General features: G+C 37.3%; 1 protein-coding gene across 5 annotated transcripts in view; it reads left to right on the top strand.

Moving 5' to 3' along the window:
* The window catches only part of Lrp1b (LDL receptor related protein 1B), a 1,927,307-nt gene that overhangs the window by 1,738,847 nt on the left and 169,504 nt on the right, over positions 1-18,956 (top strand). For all 5 annotated transcript variants that reach the window (XM_037205578.1, XM_028868856.2, XM_037205579.1 and 2 more), the window contains one exon: positions 17,475-17,591. In XM_037205578.1, coding sequence (XP_037061473.1) covers positions 17,475-17,591 — 117 coding nt within the window. The remainder of the gene's footprint in view (positions 1-17,474; positions 17,592-18,956) is intronic.

The raw sequence follows: 18,956 nt of genomic DNA, 5'->3' as shown, positions 1-18,956 counted from the left end.
GAAAAACCCTAGGACATTAACATAATTTCAGGTAGCTGTCCAGACTCTGGGCATCTACTCAATACTGGTGGCAACAGGAGCCATGGACATCACCCTGACACTGGTTGCTGCTAGGCCACAGACTGTAGCTAGAGTTTTTCTGCCTTGCCCACAGTCAGGACAAATCTTTGTCACCCGCCAGTCCCACAGCCGCTCAGACCCAACCAAGTAAACACAGAAACATATTACATACAAACTGTATGGCCATGGCAGGCTTCTTGCTAACTGTTCTTATAGCTTAAATTAATCCATTTCCATAAATCTATACCTTGCCACGTGGCTGGTGGCTTACTGGCGTCTTCACATGCTGCTGGTCATGGCGGCGTCTGGCAGTGTCTCTCTGCCACAGCCTTCTGCTTCCCAGAATTCTCCTCTCTCCTTGTCCCACCTACTTCCTGCCTGGCCACCTACTTCCTGCCTGGCCACTGGCCAATCAGTGTTTTATTTATTGACCAATCAGAGCAATTTGACCTACAGACCATCCCACAGCAACAGACCCAAATATGTCTCACAGCAGCAGCCCAGATCTGGATGACAGGATTGCCCTGTGTGGTAGTGCAGACCAACCAGATTAGCATGACCCCAGTGATGACATAACTCTCAAACAACAACATGGGCATGAGTTGTGGCCCAGAATCCAGGCATCTGTGTAGCCCTTGGTAGTACCATGGGCCAATGACATAAACGCAAAACCAGGCTGTGGTAGGACCACAGTTCCAGACATGGTCCTCAGTAGCAGTCTGGGCTTGGATATCATCATGGCCTCAGGTAGCAGCTTAGACCACTCAGATTTTTATGGTCCCTATGGCAACATGGCCCTAGGACAGCAATATGACCCCAGTCATTCACATAATCTTCAGTGGTTACTGAAGCCATGGATATCAACACAGGCTGTCTCTGCAGGGCCATGAACACAGACATGGTCCCAGCAGCCCATGGCCAGATATCATCATGTCACTCGTGGCAGCACAAGCTGTTTGGATCAACATGACCTCAGGGGCAACACAGCCCTCTGACACCAAAATGGTCACAGATAGTGGCCCAGACCCTGGGGATCCCTGTGGCCTAGTTGGCAACATAGGTCATACACCTTAACATAGACCCCAGTTGTGATAGGACAGACATGGCCTTAGGCAGCAGCCCAGACCCAGACATCACCCTGGTCCCAAGTAGCAAGCAGGTTGCCAACATCAGTCAATTCTTAACAGTTGTCTTTTTCAGAACTGCCTCTTCCCACAGCACATAAACCATTCCGGCTCTCTATTCCACTTCTCTACCATATCATAATGGCACCCACCCGCCTGGTGCTGTGGTTGGGCCTGTGGATGATTGAGGCAGGCCAGACCATGAGGACCAAGGCTGCCCTGTGGGTATCTTTCACCCAATTGAGCTGCATTTCAGTTTATTCTTAACTAGAGGTACTTTAAATTTTTCTTGCTATAATAAAAGAAAACATTTTTTATTTACATGTGGGAGTCTTGTGTGTGAAATTGGTATCTTTGTTATGTCAAGTGGCATTCCACCAAAATGCAAAAAAGAAAGCTTGTTGAGATCTGTGCTGGATCAACATGTGGTTCTTTCCTGTGCAATGACATCATCTACTAATTTGCATTTGAAAGGAAAATAGCACCTGCAGCAGTATATTTGTGAGGCTGGCACAGATTGGGTCTTCCTCCATTCCCAATAGCATCTTTTCATTTTTATTATTTATTTATTTTTCTGTTTGTTTATTTTCGGTTTTTTGAGACAGGGTTTCTCTGTGTAGCTTTTGGAGCCTATCCTGAAACTTGCTCTGTAGACTAGGCTGGTCTCGAACTCACAGAGATCCGCCTGCCTCTGCCTCCCGTGTGCTGGCATTAAAGGCGTGCCCCACCACTGCCCGGCCCATCTTTTCATTTTTATTTAATGATAAACAAGCAGAATTGATGCAGTAACAAGCAGGTCCAGACTGACTTCTTACATAGATTGAGAAGTGATCTACTCAGCAGACACTGATTTAAGGGATAGTGACAGCATGCCACACAGTACTACAGCTATTCTACATGGCCAGCTTTGGGGACAGCAAAGCAGCCCTCTATATTGTTTTGCCCATAGCTGCGCTTCAGAGGACACTGATCTCTGTTCACCCATCTGAGCTGTATTGTGTGGCTAACTGTGATGTCTCTGATTGTCTACACTGGGGACAGTAACCTCATGTCACTGAATACATTATTCATTCAGGGACAGAGAAATCTCTTTCCCTCTCTCTTTCTTTCTTCATTTCCCTCATTCCCTCTCTCATTGCTTCACTGAACCTCCTGAAAACATTCCTGTTTCATTGCTTTCTTCATGTGGGCCTGGTCTTTTTCAGCCAGATTTTATCTTGTTTGTTTTCAGAGTTTACCCTCTATTTTGTTTATAACAATATAATGACTCCCACTAAAGTACCAAATATCCCAGCAATGCCAAATATTTCCCCAAATAGGCCTAAATTCAATAGAAACATATAAAAAATTGATCATCTGGAATTATGAGGACAGGCAGGATGAAAAAGTCAACTTCAGCTACTAAGCTGGAGTAGCTCAGTCTCCCCCATCCAGGAAAACAGGAAGGAGGAGAAATGACATGCATCACATCACTGAACTTGGGAACTCCACTGAGACCTGCCACGGTCCCCCAGTTCACAGATGTTTATACAGTTTGGGTATATATTTGTGCTTTTCTACTTGGTGATATGTACTTGAGGTTTGGCCCTGCCTGGCACTTCTTATGGAAGACCAACACTTTGAACTTCCCCTTAGTGTTCCTCAGAGCCATTGCAGAGAATGGCTTTGTCACACTCCAGCTGCTCGCCCAGCTCAGAGTCCAACTCAGCTTAGTTGCTTCAGCCTGTGGCATAGGTCTACTGGTCAGCTCTGAGACAACATACGCATCTAGGCTGTTTAATCATTGATATCATTATCCTTCACATTGACCATCAGAATGGTGGTCATTCCCTAAATTTGGGACTATGTATGATAGTTCTGTGTGGACCAAAGCATAGTTAACAGGATGAAGATCATCTCACAAAAAGCTAATGAGTCAGTTTTTAACTTTGGATGGTACCATGATCAACTACTAAAAATACAGACAGATCTCAACAACTGGTGATCCTGACTGTGGAATGTATCACTGACACTTAGGTAGGATTTTTGGTCTCCTAACAAGGACTAAAATGCTGAGGTCCTGGGAGAGATTCTGGAAGTGTACAAGCATGCACAGCATACTTCACTGTAGACACAAACTCCTATGCCTATGACATGGAGATTGTGCTGTTTCTGGACCCAAGCACTTCCAGGGCTCTGAAGTCTCAAAAGCAGGATCAATGTTTTCCTGATATCGAATTACCTGTCACTGTCCAATTTCTTTATGTACTCAGTCTCAAAGTGGAACCTAGACTAGCAGCCAGATGGAAATCATTTATTCTAAATTCTCTCAAACAGAATTCAAACTTAGAACTGTTTTTCAGCTTTTAGACTCTTTGCAGAATCATAATGAAATATCTTGGATCCAAACCAAGTTATAACCAAAAATTCATTTCATAAACTTCTAAAATATACAACCAGAAGCAAATTTTATAAAATATTTTAAAATTGTCTTTATTTTTACTATGACCTCTTGAATGAGTTCAGTTCATATGTAGACTTTTTTTGTGGTGTCAAATTGATTCTAAAGGGTTTTAAATGATGAAAGAGAATTGTATTTCAAATTTGTGATTTTGGAGGTTGGTCTGTTCATGGACGTATGCTTTGGACCACTTGGTTTATGGAAGTAACTTGGACAATTATTCAGTGCCTTTTTCTTACTCTTCCATCCTTAGGTCATTTTTTTCCTATAATAGATCTAACCAGTCCTATGATCATGCTTCCATTAGGCTCTCATGTGAACATTAACCTCTGCTAATCAATACCTATCATGAGGTATGATTTAGGTCCAATCCTCTATATATTATAGGCTACTATACTAGTAACATGCCACATGTGAAGCGATGTGAGGAACTTCCTTTTTTGTTGTTTGTAGTGGTGAATTTATGGACAAGAGAGAGATTTGAATTAGCTGAATTAATGTCAATTTAATCATGATTTGTATTATCTATTGAGGTATTTTACTTTCTGCTTGTGTCTAATGGTTGTATTAAAATGGGAGTTTTATTGGTACCTTTATTTGAATTCTCATATTAAATTCACCTCAAGCATAATTTTTGCATTTCTTTCATGTCTGCTATCTCTCTGATAAATATGGTTCTACAGAAGGGACAGCATTATTATACGAGGCAAGCAGGCTTATTAAAAGGTGAATGAAGACATCTAACAAGGAAGATCACTATTAAGGTTTTTAAAGACATCTGGGAGTACAGCCAAGTGAGCATTCATGTACTGTAAGCAGAATCTTTAAAAAAAAATCAATACCATGCTGACTAGGCAGTCAATGAGGAAATAAGATAAAAGATAATGTGATCATTTATTGATAAGTAGCACCTAGTTGAACTGTAAGTCAAGTAAGGTACATGTTCTGTGCTGATTGATAAAATCAGACAAATTGGGAATGATAAAAAGGAGAGAGAGGGGAACTACTTTTCAATGAGTTAAAATAGGTGTAAAGTATGCCAAATTATGAAAAAAAAAAAACATAGTTCAGGAATCATGTCATTGGAGGTATTGCAATACTGTCCCTCTTTATCTCCCAACATAAATTGTACTCAGTACAAGAATATTATCCCCCAATATAGGCGTGTTTCAAATCTGAAGTTTAATAGTAAAGTTGACCGTCATTTTATAAATTATCATTGGCAAACATTTGACATAATTTTAGTCATCTAAGAGTCTATGAGATTGGGGTAAGTTTAAAAGTACAGAAGAGGATACCGACAAGCAAGTTCTGTGTTTGATTGTGCAGACGCTAGACTTAGGTACGATGGTGCAAGGATCACAGTTTAAGAGCTCAGGGCATTGAGAGCAGTTATTTACTGCAACTTGAGTTGCACTGTTCATGGCTGTTCACTATGCTTTACTTATTCAATTGCAGAAAGGGCTACATAAATCTAGTTTTGCCTTAGGTTTAGCTCATAGAAAATACATAATAAACATTAGCATTTTAAAAGCCAAATATAAAATTTAAAATACTAATAGAATTCTACAATACAGTCCAATGAATATTATGTATTATATGTCCTCTCATATAACCAAAGCATACTATATTAACCCTGTTGAAATCAAACATAGCAATGTTGTAATAAAATATCATTTTGACTGACATGTTAGAATTTCTTGACACTTCTAGTCAATAAGTGAAATCAAAAAATAAAACTACTAACTTCATTAGTTTCGTGTCAAATGTAATCATGTATGCATTTATTTTTGCACATTCTCAATATCCTTTTGAAGGTAAATTTGTCTTATTTCATCTACTTCATATTTTATCATTATATGCCATACTGTTAGCTTTGTAAACTTCAGAATACAGTCAAAAAACTACTGAATTCACAGGCCAAATAACTCACCCTGACAGTTCCAAAACTTAATAGCCTTTCAAATCTCTCAATAATTTGTACATAAATTCAATGCATATCCCCAAATCACTGATGCATAAAGAAACCGGCTCATATGTAATTACTCTCTTCAAAGAAAAGAAGTAAAAATAAGAAGTACGTTGAAACATATTGCCATCTGCCTTTAGTGCCCTCTACTGGTGTCCCCTCTGACTTTTCCCTCCACTGTTTTGAGTTTGTCTGTTAACTGTACTGTCACTCTGGTTCCCCTGGCATTCCCATGACCATCCACCTGTGATTATTCCTCAAAACTATTGCTTCAGGCTCCAATGCTCTGTCCCTCAGAAACGAGCATAACTTGGTTTTTTTTTCTATCAAATGCCAGCTCATTCCCCCAAATTTTGTGTTTTCAAATTCTTTTATTTGTAAGCTCATCTACAGCAGTATCAACTGTTCAATCTTCCCTTTATTTCTCTCAATAGTACTTTTTGCCATATAATGAACTTTTAAAAAAATCTTGTTACTCCTCTACTTAATCATAAGCATAATAAGCCAGTGAAGGCAAGATGATTCTAGAAAATATTAATAAAGTTGAGGTGAAATAAATCTAGAAAGGGGAAAAAAAATCAACAAAACTTTATTATTGAACAGCTTACTGGAGAACTGGTCCATCCTATTGGGAAAATTTGAGAGGCAGTGCAATAATGTGGGCTACTTCAAATTACCCAAGGAAAAAGGAAGGGGAACACTTATTATCTATGCAACTGGAATGCTTCAGGGTAAGAATTAATGTTCTTGGAAGGGATTTTTGTGCTGAACTCAAACAGAGTTATAGGAGATTTCCTGTGTATTTGCCAGTAGATAGGCCATGAACATAACACACATCAAATGTATACATAGACAATTGTTAAGTGCTTGAAGTATCAAGTACTTTAATCCTCTTTGTACTTGAGGTAAGCAAAATAGCTCAGGGTGGTATTCCTATGCTCCTCCTACCACACGCATCAAACAAAATCTTTGTGTTGAACTGAAATTGTATTTAAAGACACATTAAACTTATTTTAAAGGAAAACAACATTCACAAAAGGTAATCCCAACAACTGCATGAGACCCTGTGGCTGCACCACGGTCTCAGACCTCACTAAAAGGCCTCACCACTGTCGTTCCAACACAACTGATTCTTTCTTTGATCAACTTCAGTGATGTTTTTAAAATATCATTCTGTTTTTGAGTAGTCTGCTGTGCTGAAGTAAACTGATATATACAAATAAAAGGTATTCTCAAATAGAGACCTTAAGTAGGTCACCAGCAAGTAAGTCTGTCACCACAATGAATTTGCTAAGCCATGCTTTTCTTTCACCTGCTCTCAGACAGGAAGCAATGCACTATTTAGCATTGTATACCACGTGGATTATGGCTTCTGCAGGATATTTGTGGTATGAGAAAGAAAACTATTTTTTAAACATTTACAGAGATTTTGTCCATGCAGAAAAAGAAATGCATAATTAAATGCTTTCCAAGATTTTTTTTTAATGAGTAAAAGTTTAGTTTTGTATAAAAGAAGGGAACTTATGCATTCAACACTAGCACTACTGAATGCTAAAATATTTTAAATTTTAATGTAGTTTACCTATAAAATTCAAAGTATTTTAGTGAGAAAATGTCAAAAATCTCAAAATGTTTGGAAACTGAGGGCACCTTGAATATGTACGTGAATAAGTGTGTGGGGATATGTGTTGTATGTGTTATGGTGTGGTGGGGATGTTATAGGTATGTGTGTTTGGCTATGTGGTGAGTGCTGGCTGCAGTGGTAGAACTTCAGTATTATGGAGATCTGATTCCTCTGAAAAGCAATGCAGAAATGCAAATCACTTTGTAAAATATATCTGAACAATTTTTCAACTCTGAAAATTTTTGAGCAAAGAAAGACAAGTGGAGTAGCCGGGGGTTTGTAGACAAAATATAGGCGCAAAAGATGAAAATATAGCTTCTTTCTTTTTACCCACCCCCAGTTCACAAGCATAATGTTGCAATACAATTTTTTAAAAATAAAGTTGAAAACAGATCTTGTCAAGAATGATAGCATTACAGAATTCAATGTGACACTTTCTAAAAATGGATAATGCAAGTTTGAAAAGTTCCCACTGACAGTTACGTTGAAATGACGCACAGTTTAGAGAATGTCACAATTGGACTTTCTCCAGAGCTGGCTTCTTCCTTATCTCTTCTTTATAAAGGAATGATGCCATTTGTAATTTGTTTTACCTGTAAGCCTTCCTTGCTTCTTCCTGGAATAATAAAGAGGAAAATAAAATTTAAAAACCAAAACAGAAGTACTTGGATCCCAGATAGACCAGCTGTAAGTGGAATTGTTCCTCTCAGGTTCTATAACAGTAATGTATTCTTCCACTTCCTGTAGAAAAATAGATTGTGTACGTAAGTGCTTATTGAAGAATACTATCCCAATGGATGAAAAGCCAACATGAAATTAATGTTTAGAGGCACAAACACCAAGAGAAATCTTAAGTGTTCTAGAAAACTGTTATCTTAAAGTTTGTAGTATAGGATTTCATGTAGACCATATGATCAAATTTGCCTTATTTACTTCTCAGCTCCAGTGAGCCAACATCAGTTGTTCTTGAAAAGGACATATTTCACTTTAATCATTGTTAATTCAAAATATCAGAAAACATCCCAGATAGAGTCTTTGAGGGTCTCTCAAACTTGCTCTAAAATTTCCCATTCCAAGCCATCATCTGCGTTGTTTCAGCATTCTTATCATCCAAGCTTCCACAGAACCACCCATTGAGCTCTGAGCACTCAATGGCTTTTCCAGCTCGATGTTCAGATACCACCATAATCCTCCCAAAAACAAATGGTCAGATCTGTCACAATACTGTACTCCTGGTACCAGTTAATGACTTATCAGAATTTCTTGGGAATGAAGGGTTTACTTTATTTTATAGCCTGTCCATCATCCAAGGAAATCACACTTTCTGCAGCAGAAGCCAAGGAGGCTCATGATTTGTGGCTTGCTTTCCATGGCTTTCTCACCCTGCCTTCTTATAGCACCTAGAATTACCCAATCAGTGGTACTTCCTTCAGTGACAGGGGTCCACCAACATCAATGATCAATCAATTGTAATTTTCTGTAGTAGTCTCCATTTGCTGGAAAGAGAGGTTTCTTTCTTTCTTTCTTTTTTTTTTTTTTTAATGCCTAATGAAGTTTATTGAAGGAGGGAGGAGGTCTTAAATACAGGCTTATAGCACAATGGGAGAACCCTAGAGGGCAGAATTTTGCTACCGATGTTTTACAATCTTGCAACTAAGCTGTTAACGCCCAATATGCAGGACAGACATGGAACTTCCCTTAAGCATTCAGGAGGGTGCAACCCAGCAGGGAATTAGCTTAGGGAGGATATCAAGGTCAAACTCAGCAAGCAAGGCAACAGTTACCCAAAACAGGAGCTAGGGACCTACAGGCTCACAACCAAAAATATGAGAGTTTTCTTTCACGAGAAGTGGTAGCTATACTCAACTTTGGTTATAAGGATATGACTTAGAATGTAGTAAGGAATTGTGGGAATCTAAAAAAGTATTAGCAGTAGACTCTATTCTAAGATCCATGACCTTAATAGCCCAGAGAAGATGTCTGGTTTTCCAGTACCAGGCATGATTTCCGTCCTGTTGAATGAGCCTTAAGTCCAATTAGACAGTGTTGGTTGCCACCAACATGTGAGTGTCCCTTATTGTACCTTTAGGCATACCTTGCCATTGTTGTGTTTCATAGGTGTGGCAGCTGGGGTAGAACTGTGTAATTCTTTCCCTCCTTTAGTAGCTTGTGTAGTATTTTCTAGAAGCATGCAAACTAGACCTCAGAAAAGATGTTGTCAAATAAGATCATCTCAGAGCATGAGAGTCCTGTGTCTTAAGTACACACTGTCTTCAGCAATAGAGGTCCACCTGCAACCCTGATATGCAACAAAGGGCTACAGCAATAATCTACATTGTTCTGTGAGTGAACTGGACTACCCTGACCAATCACTTGAAAGAAGGTTTCTGGTGCCTGTACTGGAGTGTCGTTAGTCTACAGTTCTTGTTTAAAGCACGATCAGTCTTCATTTCATCTAGGACATATCCCCAAATATAGATATATGTGTATACGTATGTATAACTCATACACTTATGTGTATCATGTAAGGACCCAGCAGGTTTTATTTATATATGTTTGTACACACACACACACACACACACACACACAAACACGTAACAAAAATAATCATGAATATATGAGGAGGGGGGCACTGGAGGATTTCAAAGTAGGTTTGCAGGGAGAGGTTAGAGGGCAAAAAGAGAGGGTATAAAGTGATGTAGCTCTACTTGAATTAAAACAATTAAAATCGTCAATCAAAAATTGCACCATGGGTTTGCCCACAGTCCAGTTTGGTGGGGTCAAATTCTCATTTGGAATTCCTTCTTTCACAATGACTCTAGTTTATGTCAATTTAATATAAAACTATTTAGCCAACTATTTCTCCACTTTTTATATTGTTACTGTTTGTTGAGATCTTTTTCTGAAACTCTTGCCTACCAAAAGACCATACAAGTGTTTTTTATAATTCATAAATTTTATATTTAGTATTATTATCATTTAAGAATAATTTAGGTGTAGATTAAGATCTAATTGAAATATGTTTATAGTTTCAGTAATATTTATTAAGAATTTCATCTTGCTATTAAATTAAATAGGGATTGTTATTGGAAATCTATTGAGCTTAGGTCTTATACTTCTGGAGTCATTCATTCAAATATTCCTACACTTACCATAGTTTTATAACAGTTCTTTAAATCATATATTGCACATTCTCCTGCTTTCTCAAGATTATGTAATTATTCTACATCATTGATACTTTCTTATATCATTGGAATTATATCTATCTTTCCAAATGGAATTTGATACTTAGTGAATCAGCTATGTATAAAGCTAGAGAAAATGGTCAGTATAATAACTGAGGTTTCAATTCACTGAATATTGTGCACCTGTATTTCCTAGAAATTGTTCAGTTTTTTTTTCAATGTTTTAGAATTTCCTTATGAGAATCTTACATACACACATACTTTACATAGGGATGGTTCTCATGTTCTACTAAGTATATCCCATATTCATTCCGTTCTCCTATCATCTATAGACTCCTTTGGGTCCAAAGAGATACTTACATGTTTCTCTTATTGTTGCTGATAGGACAGTTCTCCAGTTTTTCCAGAGAAATTACTGCACGGTCACTGACTTCTTTTATATCTTCTTAGAAATATGCATATGCAAGAAGTAATTCAGTAGAGAGTGCACACAGATAGTTGTCTGTTTTGAGGATCACTTATCCTACCTTTATGGGGTGATCAGATTTGTAGCAGTACCTCCTAGTGTATAGGCAAACTTTTAAGAAGTTTAAAATCTTGTAATTATTCTTGCCATGTTCATAATGCTAAAATGGGGGGAAAGTCTTTGTTCCACTGCCATTTAACTCTTCTAATTAATGATGAAAAGCTGGACATAGTGATAATTGATTTAGTCTGGAGTACTGTAGTGTGAAATGTATGTGTGTGTGTGCTTGTGTGTGCACATGCATTGTTTTTACTTTCAATGAAATCATCAGCTGTGTTTAACACATACTGTTATTATCTTGATCCCATCTAGTGACTGTGATTTCAGGTATGGGAGAAGGTTTGGCCAAGGCAAATTTTTAGTTTCTTTGTCTTCATTGCCATGGTTAATATTAATTGCTACACTTGACAGTACCTAGAATCAACTATGAAACAAGACTTTGGGGATGTCTGGAGAGCATTTTCCTTATTGGACTAATTTAGGTGAAAAAGGGCACCCAAACCTGTGTGGTATATTCCATGTGCTGCTACCCTGATCTGTACAAAGGAGGAGAATGCAAGCTCGGCACCACTACTCATCATTTTACTTCTAGAGGGTAGATGCTATGTGATGAGCACCCACACATAGCAGAATGCCTTCCTTGCCTTGATTGATTGTGAACCCAATATATACTTCCCCTTTCTTCATTAAAGTTTAGCGTCAGATCCTTATACACAGCAAAGTAATTAATACAGAAAACAGATTCCAGGAAGTTAGGGGTGTTATTGTGATAAATTTGTTGTTTGTGGGTTTCTGGAACATATTTTAGGAGTGAATATGGAAGGATTTACAGCTCTGGTCTTGAGAAGTCCTAGAATCCTGTAAGCAGAATTACAGCTCTGGTCTTGAGAAGTCCTAGAATCCTGTAAGCAGAAATTAGTGATTGTTCTCTTTGGAGTCTGGAAGACTAGAAACCCAAAAGAAATGGGAACAGTGGAGGCCCAACTCTTAAGCTTTCAGAGAACAAATCTTTATTGGGAACTAGGATATAGGCCATTTCAGTTACATTCTGGCAAAATAAAAAAATAAAAAAAAATAAAAATCTGGCCTTACTCTTCCTTGTCCTGAACTGATTCAGACTGAATTCAAAACTGATGCTAAGTGGGAGAAATTGCAGAACGTGAATGACATTCAAGCTATGACATGGCTGCTGTCTGTGTTGCTTATTCTCACTCACAGTGAAGAGAAGAGAAAGATGTGGAAATACTGATGTCTGGGTAAGAACAAAAATGTGGGCTACTGAAAAACTGCAGACCCGGGGGAGCTGAGACAACACCTGCAGTTGGTAAAAAGATTAGAATTCTTGTAGTTTTTGTCTAGGGTGGAGGCCTCAGGCACTTTGTCCATGGTGCCATTCTTGTTCAGGTCGTGTGTAGGCAGCCATTCAGGTGGGACTACAAGAAGCTAAGGAATTCTGAGAGCAGTGGTAGGAGAAATAGGCTTCCCCAGCAAAGGAAGTCCAACTGACTATACAATACCAAATGACCAGTCCTGAAAACATAGACCAAGTTTATATTCTGAACACATTGTATTTATATATTATATATTTATTATATAACATATATATATATATATAGATAGAGATAGATAGATAGATAGATAGATAGATAGGTAGATAGATAGATAGATAGATAGATAGATAGACAGAGTGTGTGTGTGTACATGTGTGTGCAACAAGAATTAAAAGAGCTCATGAACTGAAAAGATCATGAGGCAGAGGCTACATGGGAGGCTCTGAGGGAGGAAGGAGAAGGGGAAATTGGAAAAATGGTACAATTATAATCATAAAATAAAAACCAATTTTTAAAGTCACTAAGAAAAAAGGAAGACTATATTTCAACAGCAAAAACAATAACAAGCTTTATATACTTGTATCAGTGAGAGAGGGGAGGGCTGGAGGCAGGGGAGAGAAGGGGAGGGGAGAGAAGAGGGACGGGAAGGAGATTAGAAGAGAGTGCTCCACTGTGAAATTCAAATGAAACTTAAGAACACAGACTGAGGATTCTGCTACAGGGGCTGTTTCTCAACAACCACCTAGGGGGATGTTTCCAGGAAAGCAAAACCAAGATTGATGGAACTATGATCAAGTGATCAGGGTCTCTTGAAGGAACACTTGGCAGTTACATTTAAAAGGTACTGGGGTTGGAGGAATGAAGTATGCAAGTGTAAGGAGAGCATGGAGATTTAAGCATGATTTCTTGCTGAGGTTAGTCTGTGTGTTGCAGGGCTGGGGTCCCTGAAAGAAGACAATAGTGTGGAACTGTGAAGTTGTAGCCTAAAATACGGTGAAGAGACCAGAATACTGAAAATGCTAGGACTTTATGATAGATGAGATAAGCTGGCCAACGAAGTAAAACTGAAGAAAGAGACAGAGGAAGAGAGAGAGAGAGAGAGAGAGAGAGAGAGAGAGAGAGAGAGAGAGAGAGAGAGAGAGAGACCTAGACAGAGACAAAAAGACAGAGTGGGAGAAACAGAGGGAGAGAGACAGAGATACAGAGATACTGAGAGACAGAGAGACAGATAGAATGAGTGACAGAATGACAGAATGAGACTGTGTGCCAGAGGCAGCAGAAACAGATATGCCCACCCCCAAGAGTTTGATTCCATCACCACCTCCAGCTGCAACACATGCAGCTGCAGCTGGCCCTTTCCCTCTCAGATGACCATCTCCCTGGAGCTGATCTTTTCTTGCTGTGTTACCATACCCTTTTAGATTTGGAAGTTTACGGTGTGCTGCTATGTATCACATCTTTATAACACCTTCTTGTTTTTATAAGGCTCACAGTTAAAAGACTACTTTGATTTGCAGAAGAGATTTTTGATACTGGATTTTTCAAATAATTTTTCAACTTTTAAAGACTGTGGGGAATTTCCAAGTTGGATTGAATATATTTTGCATTATAGAACGGCCATAAGCCTATGGAGACAAGAGTTTAAAGCTTAAAACTGGTGTGTTTAGTAGATAGTTAGTAATAGTTTATATTTATTTAAACATAAAAAAGATCTAGAATTATTTAGGATACAAGCCTTTGGGCTTGTCCTTGTGTGGGATTTTCTGGAATAGCCTATTGGAAGTTCAAAGACTCACTCTTAATATGGGGATATCATTCCATGATCTGAGATTCTGGACTGCATACAACTGAGGAAGCAAACTGAACACCAGCATCTATTGCTTTCTGCTTCCTACCTATATACACATTGTGACCAAATGTCTCATGCCTCTGCCACTATGTCTTCCCCATCATGGATGGTACCCTCACACAGTTTGTCCAATAAACCCTCCTTTTCTACTGAAATTGCTTTTATAAGATGCTTGATCACACTAATAAGAAATAGAACTAGCATACCTGGTTAATAATAATATGTATGTTACATGTGCCCTATAATACATATAATCATGGGACATTTTAAATATTCTACAAGGATATAGTTTGTATGTATATGGCTTTCATTTAATCTCATAGCTAAAATTTAAGCAATTTGGAAACAAAATTTTCATGGTCTTACATAAATCAGTTAACTTTTCCCCACTATCATTTCTGCATGCCTTCAGTGGAAATTCCAATAAAGAGATCTATATTTGTAAATTAATTTCAAATAATAGTCATAATACAATAATATAAAAAAATTAAATGCTTTTGAGAAAACTCAAAAATCACTAATGTATACTAGAAATAGGCTAACCTTATGTTTTCATCAGTGAACTGTGCCTTGCCTGGAGCTGCTGACATAATATTAAATCACATGGCAAATTTTCTGTCTGATTCTGATCTTTTTTATATCTACATGCATTTCAAAACATCACTTAAAATAATTTACACAATATATGTTAAGGGATAAATAGAATTAATGTTTACAAAGAGCTGCATTCTAGAGGAGTTTTTTTAATTGCCAAAATAAAATAATTTGCCCCAATTGTTCAGCTTCAAGGTTCATTTTTCAGTCAATAATTAAATCCCAATATTGGTATTATATTTCATTATTGATTAATGTATGTAAAATACTATATTAGAATTATTCAGATTATAAATTGGTCTTTAAATAAGTAAATAAAGTAGGGAAAACATAATATAAACACTAAGCATAGCTCTTGCTCCTGGCACAGCTTAGATTCTGAGTGAGCCTTAGCAGGTAGGCAGGAAGGATAGAAGGAAAGCACAAGCAGTCCTTTTTTTTCCTCAGAAGAGAATTGCATTTAAATTATGTCATGAGAATTCCTTCTGTAAACTATTTCAGAGCACTAGCTAAATATAAAGTCCTGTTTCGTTATTGAGCTTCTTTGTAAGATTAGGGAAATTACTTAAACTTTCTGATGTTTATGTTTCCCCTTTATTTAAATAAATGTAATAATCCTTCATTAGCAAATTATGGGAATTGAGAGTGATTATGTTTATTAAAATGCCTAGCCAGGAGCTGGGCTGAGTTCAGAATAGATATTTACTATTTAATTTTCTAAATTATGCCTAAATCACTTTGCTTTTCATTACCAATTGGAGTCAAAAGTTTACACTGTGGATTTTTGGAATACAGAGTAACAACCATCACCAAATAACTACTGTCACTTTCAAGGCACTTGTTTTAATGGTCTGGAAATGGAGCTTCCCTGCCCATCTCAGTTGAGACTATACAACTCAGCTCCTCGAGGCTGTGACACAATATCAGACATTAATAATGTAAAAGAAAGAAAAAGATTCAGTATCCAGCATTACTGCTTCCAGCCCCAGGAGTGGTATGAACATGAAGGAAGAAGGTAAAGGAATGGGCAAAGCTGCTCATCTGCAGTCCACAGACCCATTCAGGAAAGGAGCTGGGGTCAAAATACACATTTCAGGACCGTATGACCTACTCACTCCAGAAAGCCCTCAACTCCTAGTAACCATTTGTCTACAACCACCACTGAAGAGTTTGGTGCCCTCAGGATCCAATCACCTGCAATAGTTCCACCAACTGGGATCCAAAGTTTTCAGTTTGTGGATCTTTTTAAGAGTACTTTATATCCTTAATTTAACTGTCTGAGAAGCTGATCTATATGCATAAGAGAGAAATATGCCCTGAACTGGGATTTCAGTCTATATTTTTTATTAATTTTATAAGATCTTGACTTTATGTAGTCAGTCTAAACCATTGATTAAGGTCAATATTATCACCACACAATTCATTAGAAATCTCTGAGCTTAATCTCCAGTAACAGGGGTAAGCAATTCAACCCTGTTAAATCATAACGAGCATTAGAGCATAACTCTAAGTGATTCTACAAAGAGCAGCCAAAGTATAAAGGCACTGGCTCACACTCTGTACAATGAGATTGATACTAGAGAAGTGTAGAAACTCTCATTTCAGTTTATGTTTCTATTGCTTACCTTTTCTTATATTAATTTTAACTGAACTTGCATAAAGTACTAAATCAGGAGTAAACATAAACTTGTTATAGCATTTCCCATGCCATTCACAGGTACTGAAAATTCATCAGAGTCCTAAACTTGAAAGAGTTTCTGTTGATTTTATGGACAAAGCGTTGTTAATGTTTCTCCTTACACTTCAGGGAATTGCTTGAAGTTTTGTGTAGAATGTCATCTTGTCAATATTCCTGCTTTGTACACACACTAGGAAACATTGATATAGATTGAGCATCCCAAATTTGAAAGTCTAAATTCTGAAATGGTTCAATGCTTAAAAGATTATGAACATGACTTGCATGCCCTGAGAAGAAATTTTCACACCTGACTTCATGTGGCAGACTGAGGTCACAGCATGGGAGCTTTGAAAAGGCTGTGTAAATTCTTGTTTTGCATATAATATATAAATGTATATATAATATTTTTATTTATATATTATACATAATATAGAACATATTGTACATTTATATGGTGTGTGTTGTATATTTTATATAACATATGGTATATATTATGAAAAAATGAAATTTGTTTATCCTTGCTACCCACCCCAAAAATACCTCCTCATGTTTACATGGGTGTAAAAATCTGAAACATAAAATGCTTCTCATCCTAAGCTGGTTGGATAATGCACATCCAGCCTACATAATCTACAAAGTTATGAGTGTATCATAGCCAGTACTGACCAATAACATGCATGCTATGGATATATTGATGAGTAGGTAACTGTACATGGATAGTATATGATTATAAGCTCTTTGGGAAACAGGACAGAATAAACCCTCAGTTATATTAATAATTATTTGCTACATTGCATAGAAGCAGAGTGAATATTAGAGATAGAAGTACAGTTTGGGACAATTTTGACATTACTAATGTAAATATCACCCATTGGTTTAATTGCTTTCTAATTATCCAATGGTAACATGGAACAAGTGCAAAAGGTCAAGTGAACTCAGCACTCCAGCTCACTCTCCCCTCGGAATGCTTCTCAATCAGTAACTGAATCAAGGTTCCTGAGTTGTAATATACCATGCATTGACATAGCAATTAGAATATTGTAAGGAAGTCTTAATGGAAGCCAACCACGAAAACTCAGTTTCTTTCATTACAGATAAAAAGACCTGTGGACCTCATGAATTCCAGTGTAAGAACAACAACTGTATTCCAGATCACTGGCGGTGTGATAGCCAGAATGACTGCAGCGATAATTCTGATGAAGAAAACTGCAGTAAGTGAATCTTGCTTAATGACCTTGCAAGCCTGACACCCATTCAATAAGCAGGATAGCAATTTTTATTTCATTTAAGGCAAAATTTGGACCCCTCTGTCCTGAAGCTCACATTTTTATACATATATGCACATTTGGACAGAATATTCAGAATAAATTGACCCGACTCTTAAAGCGTAAAATGATTGGAATGCTTACCTTGGGAGTTATTTTCTTTCTGCTCACAGAATTGGTAGAAGAGTATCATGAGGTTTAATACAGCCCATTAGTATGCAATGAAGAAAGCCCTTGATGCAAGTTCATACAATGAGCTGACTGATGTGCAGACAGCACAACACATATCATTTTTAACGGATGCTATTCATTCCATTTCTGCCTCAATCCTTTCACACTACAAATTCACCCAAGAGCATCTTTCAGTAAGTTATCATTTATCCTCTCTGGAGTAGTGAACACCATCTGCATTCAGGATGCTTTTCTCAAAAAACAGAATAACACTGATGGCATCTGTCTGCTGAACTTTTATGCAATGAATTTGATACCAATAATTATCCAATAATTTTATTTTCTCACTGAGCCAGAGTATCTATGCTTTGGCATTAGCTTTTTAGTAAAATTCTTATCAGTGCTTTTATATATAAAGAAAAAATGATATCACCATGGTTAAAATGAGAAAATAACCAAATTACATTTATTAAGTATCTATATTTTGTTCCTTTCTAAAATGATTTGATGCAGATGGATAACAATAATATCTGCTCCTCATCTCTTTGGACTAACAGCAATCATTCCCAGGAGGCAATGACATAATCTGCAGAGCAATACATTGTAGTTAGTGGAGTGAAAAACTTATTGAATCACTTGTATATTTAGGCTGGACAACATGTGCTAATGTCTCAAACAACTTTTTGGGCAGTGGGACCTGTGCCTGACAATCAAATGATTTGCTGTATCTGAATATGGCAACACCCAGTGAAGTCTCCCATGTACATATATGTGTGTGTGTGTGTGTGTGTGTGTGTGTGTGTGTGTGTGTAATCCTAATGGATCACGGTTTACAAATGTAAAGAATATTACATTGACTCATTAAAGTTTTAGACTCATTTAATCATCAATTAAAACCACCTTTATAAAGTAGGTTCTCCTATAAATCCAGTGACTAAAATAAAAATTAGATGAACTTATGATGATATTAAAGAAAACTAAATTTAAAATACAAGCATGTACAAACTTGATGCATCAGATATTTCTTAGATTTGTTTGATGTGCTTAGTCTTAATCATATAGATACCTTGAACAAACATTTCATTTTGAAGGATACTGAGGACAACAGGGTAGGTGAGAAGAAACCTTGGAGATTTCACT

This window comes from Peromyscus leucopus, chromosome 4 (genome assembly GCF_004664715.2).
Source record: "Peromyscus leucopus breed LL Stock chromosome 4, UCI_PerLeu_2.1, whole genome shotgun sequence".
In the NCBI taxonomy this organism is placed as follows: Eukaryota; Metazoa; Chordata; class Mammalia; order Rodentia; family Cricetidae; genus Peromyscus; species Peromyscus leucopus.
Note: the sequence above shows the minus strand (reverse complement) of the source record. Positions and strands in the feature narration are given on the sequence as shown.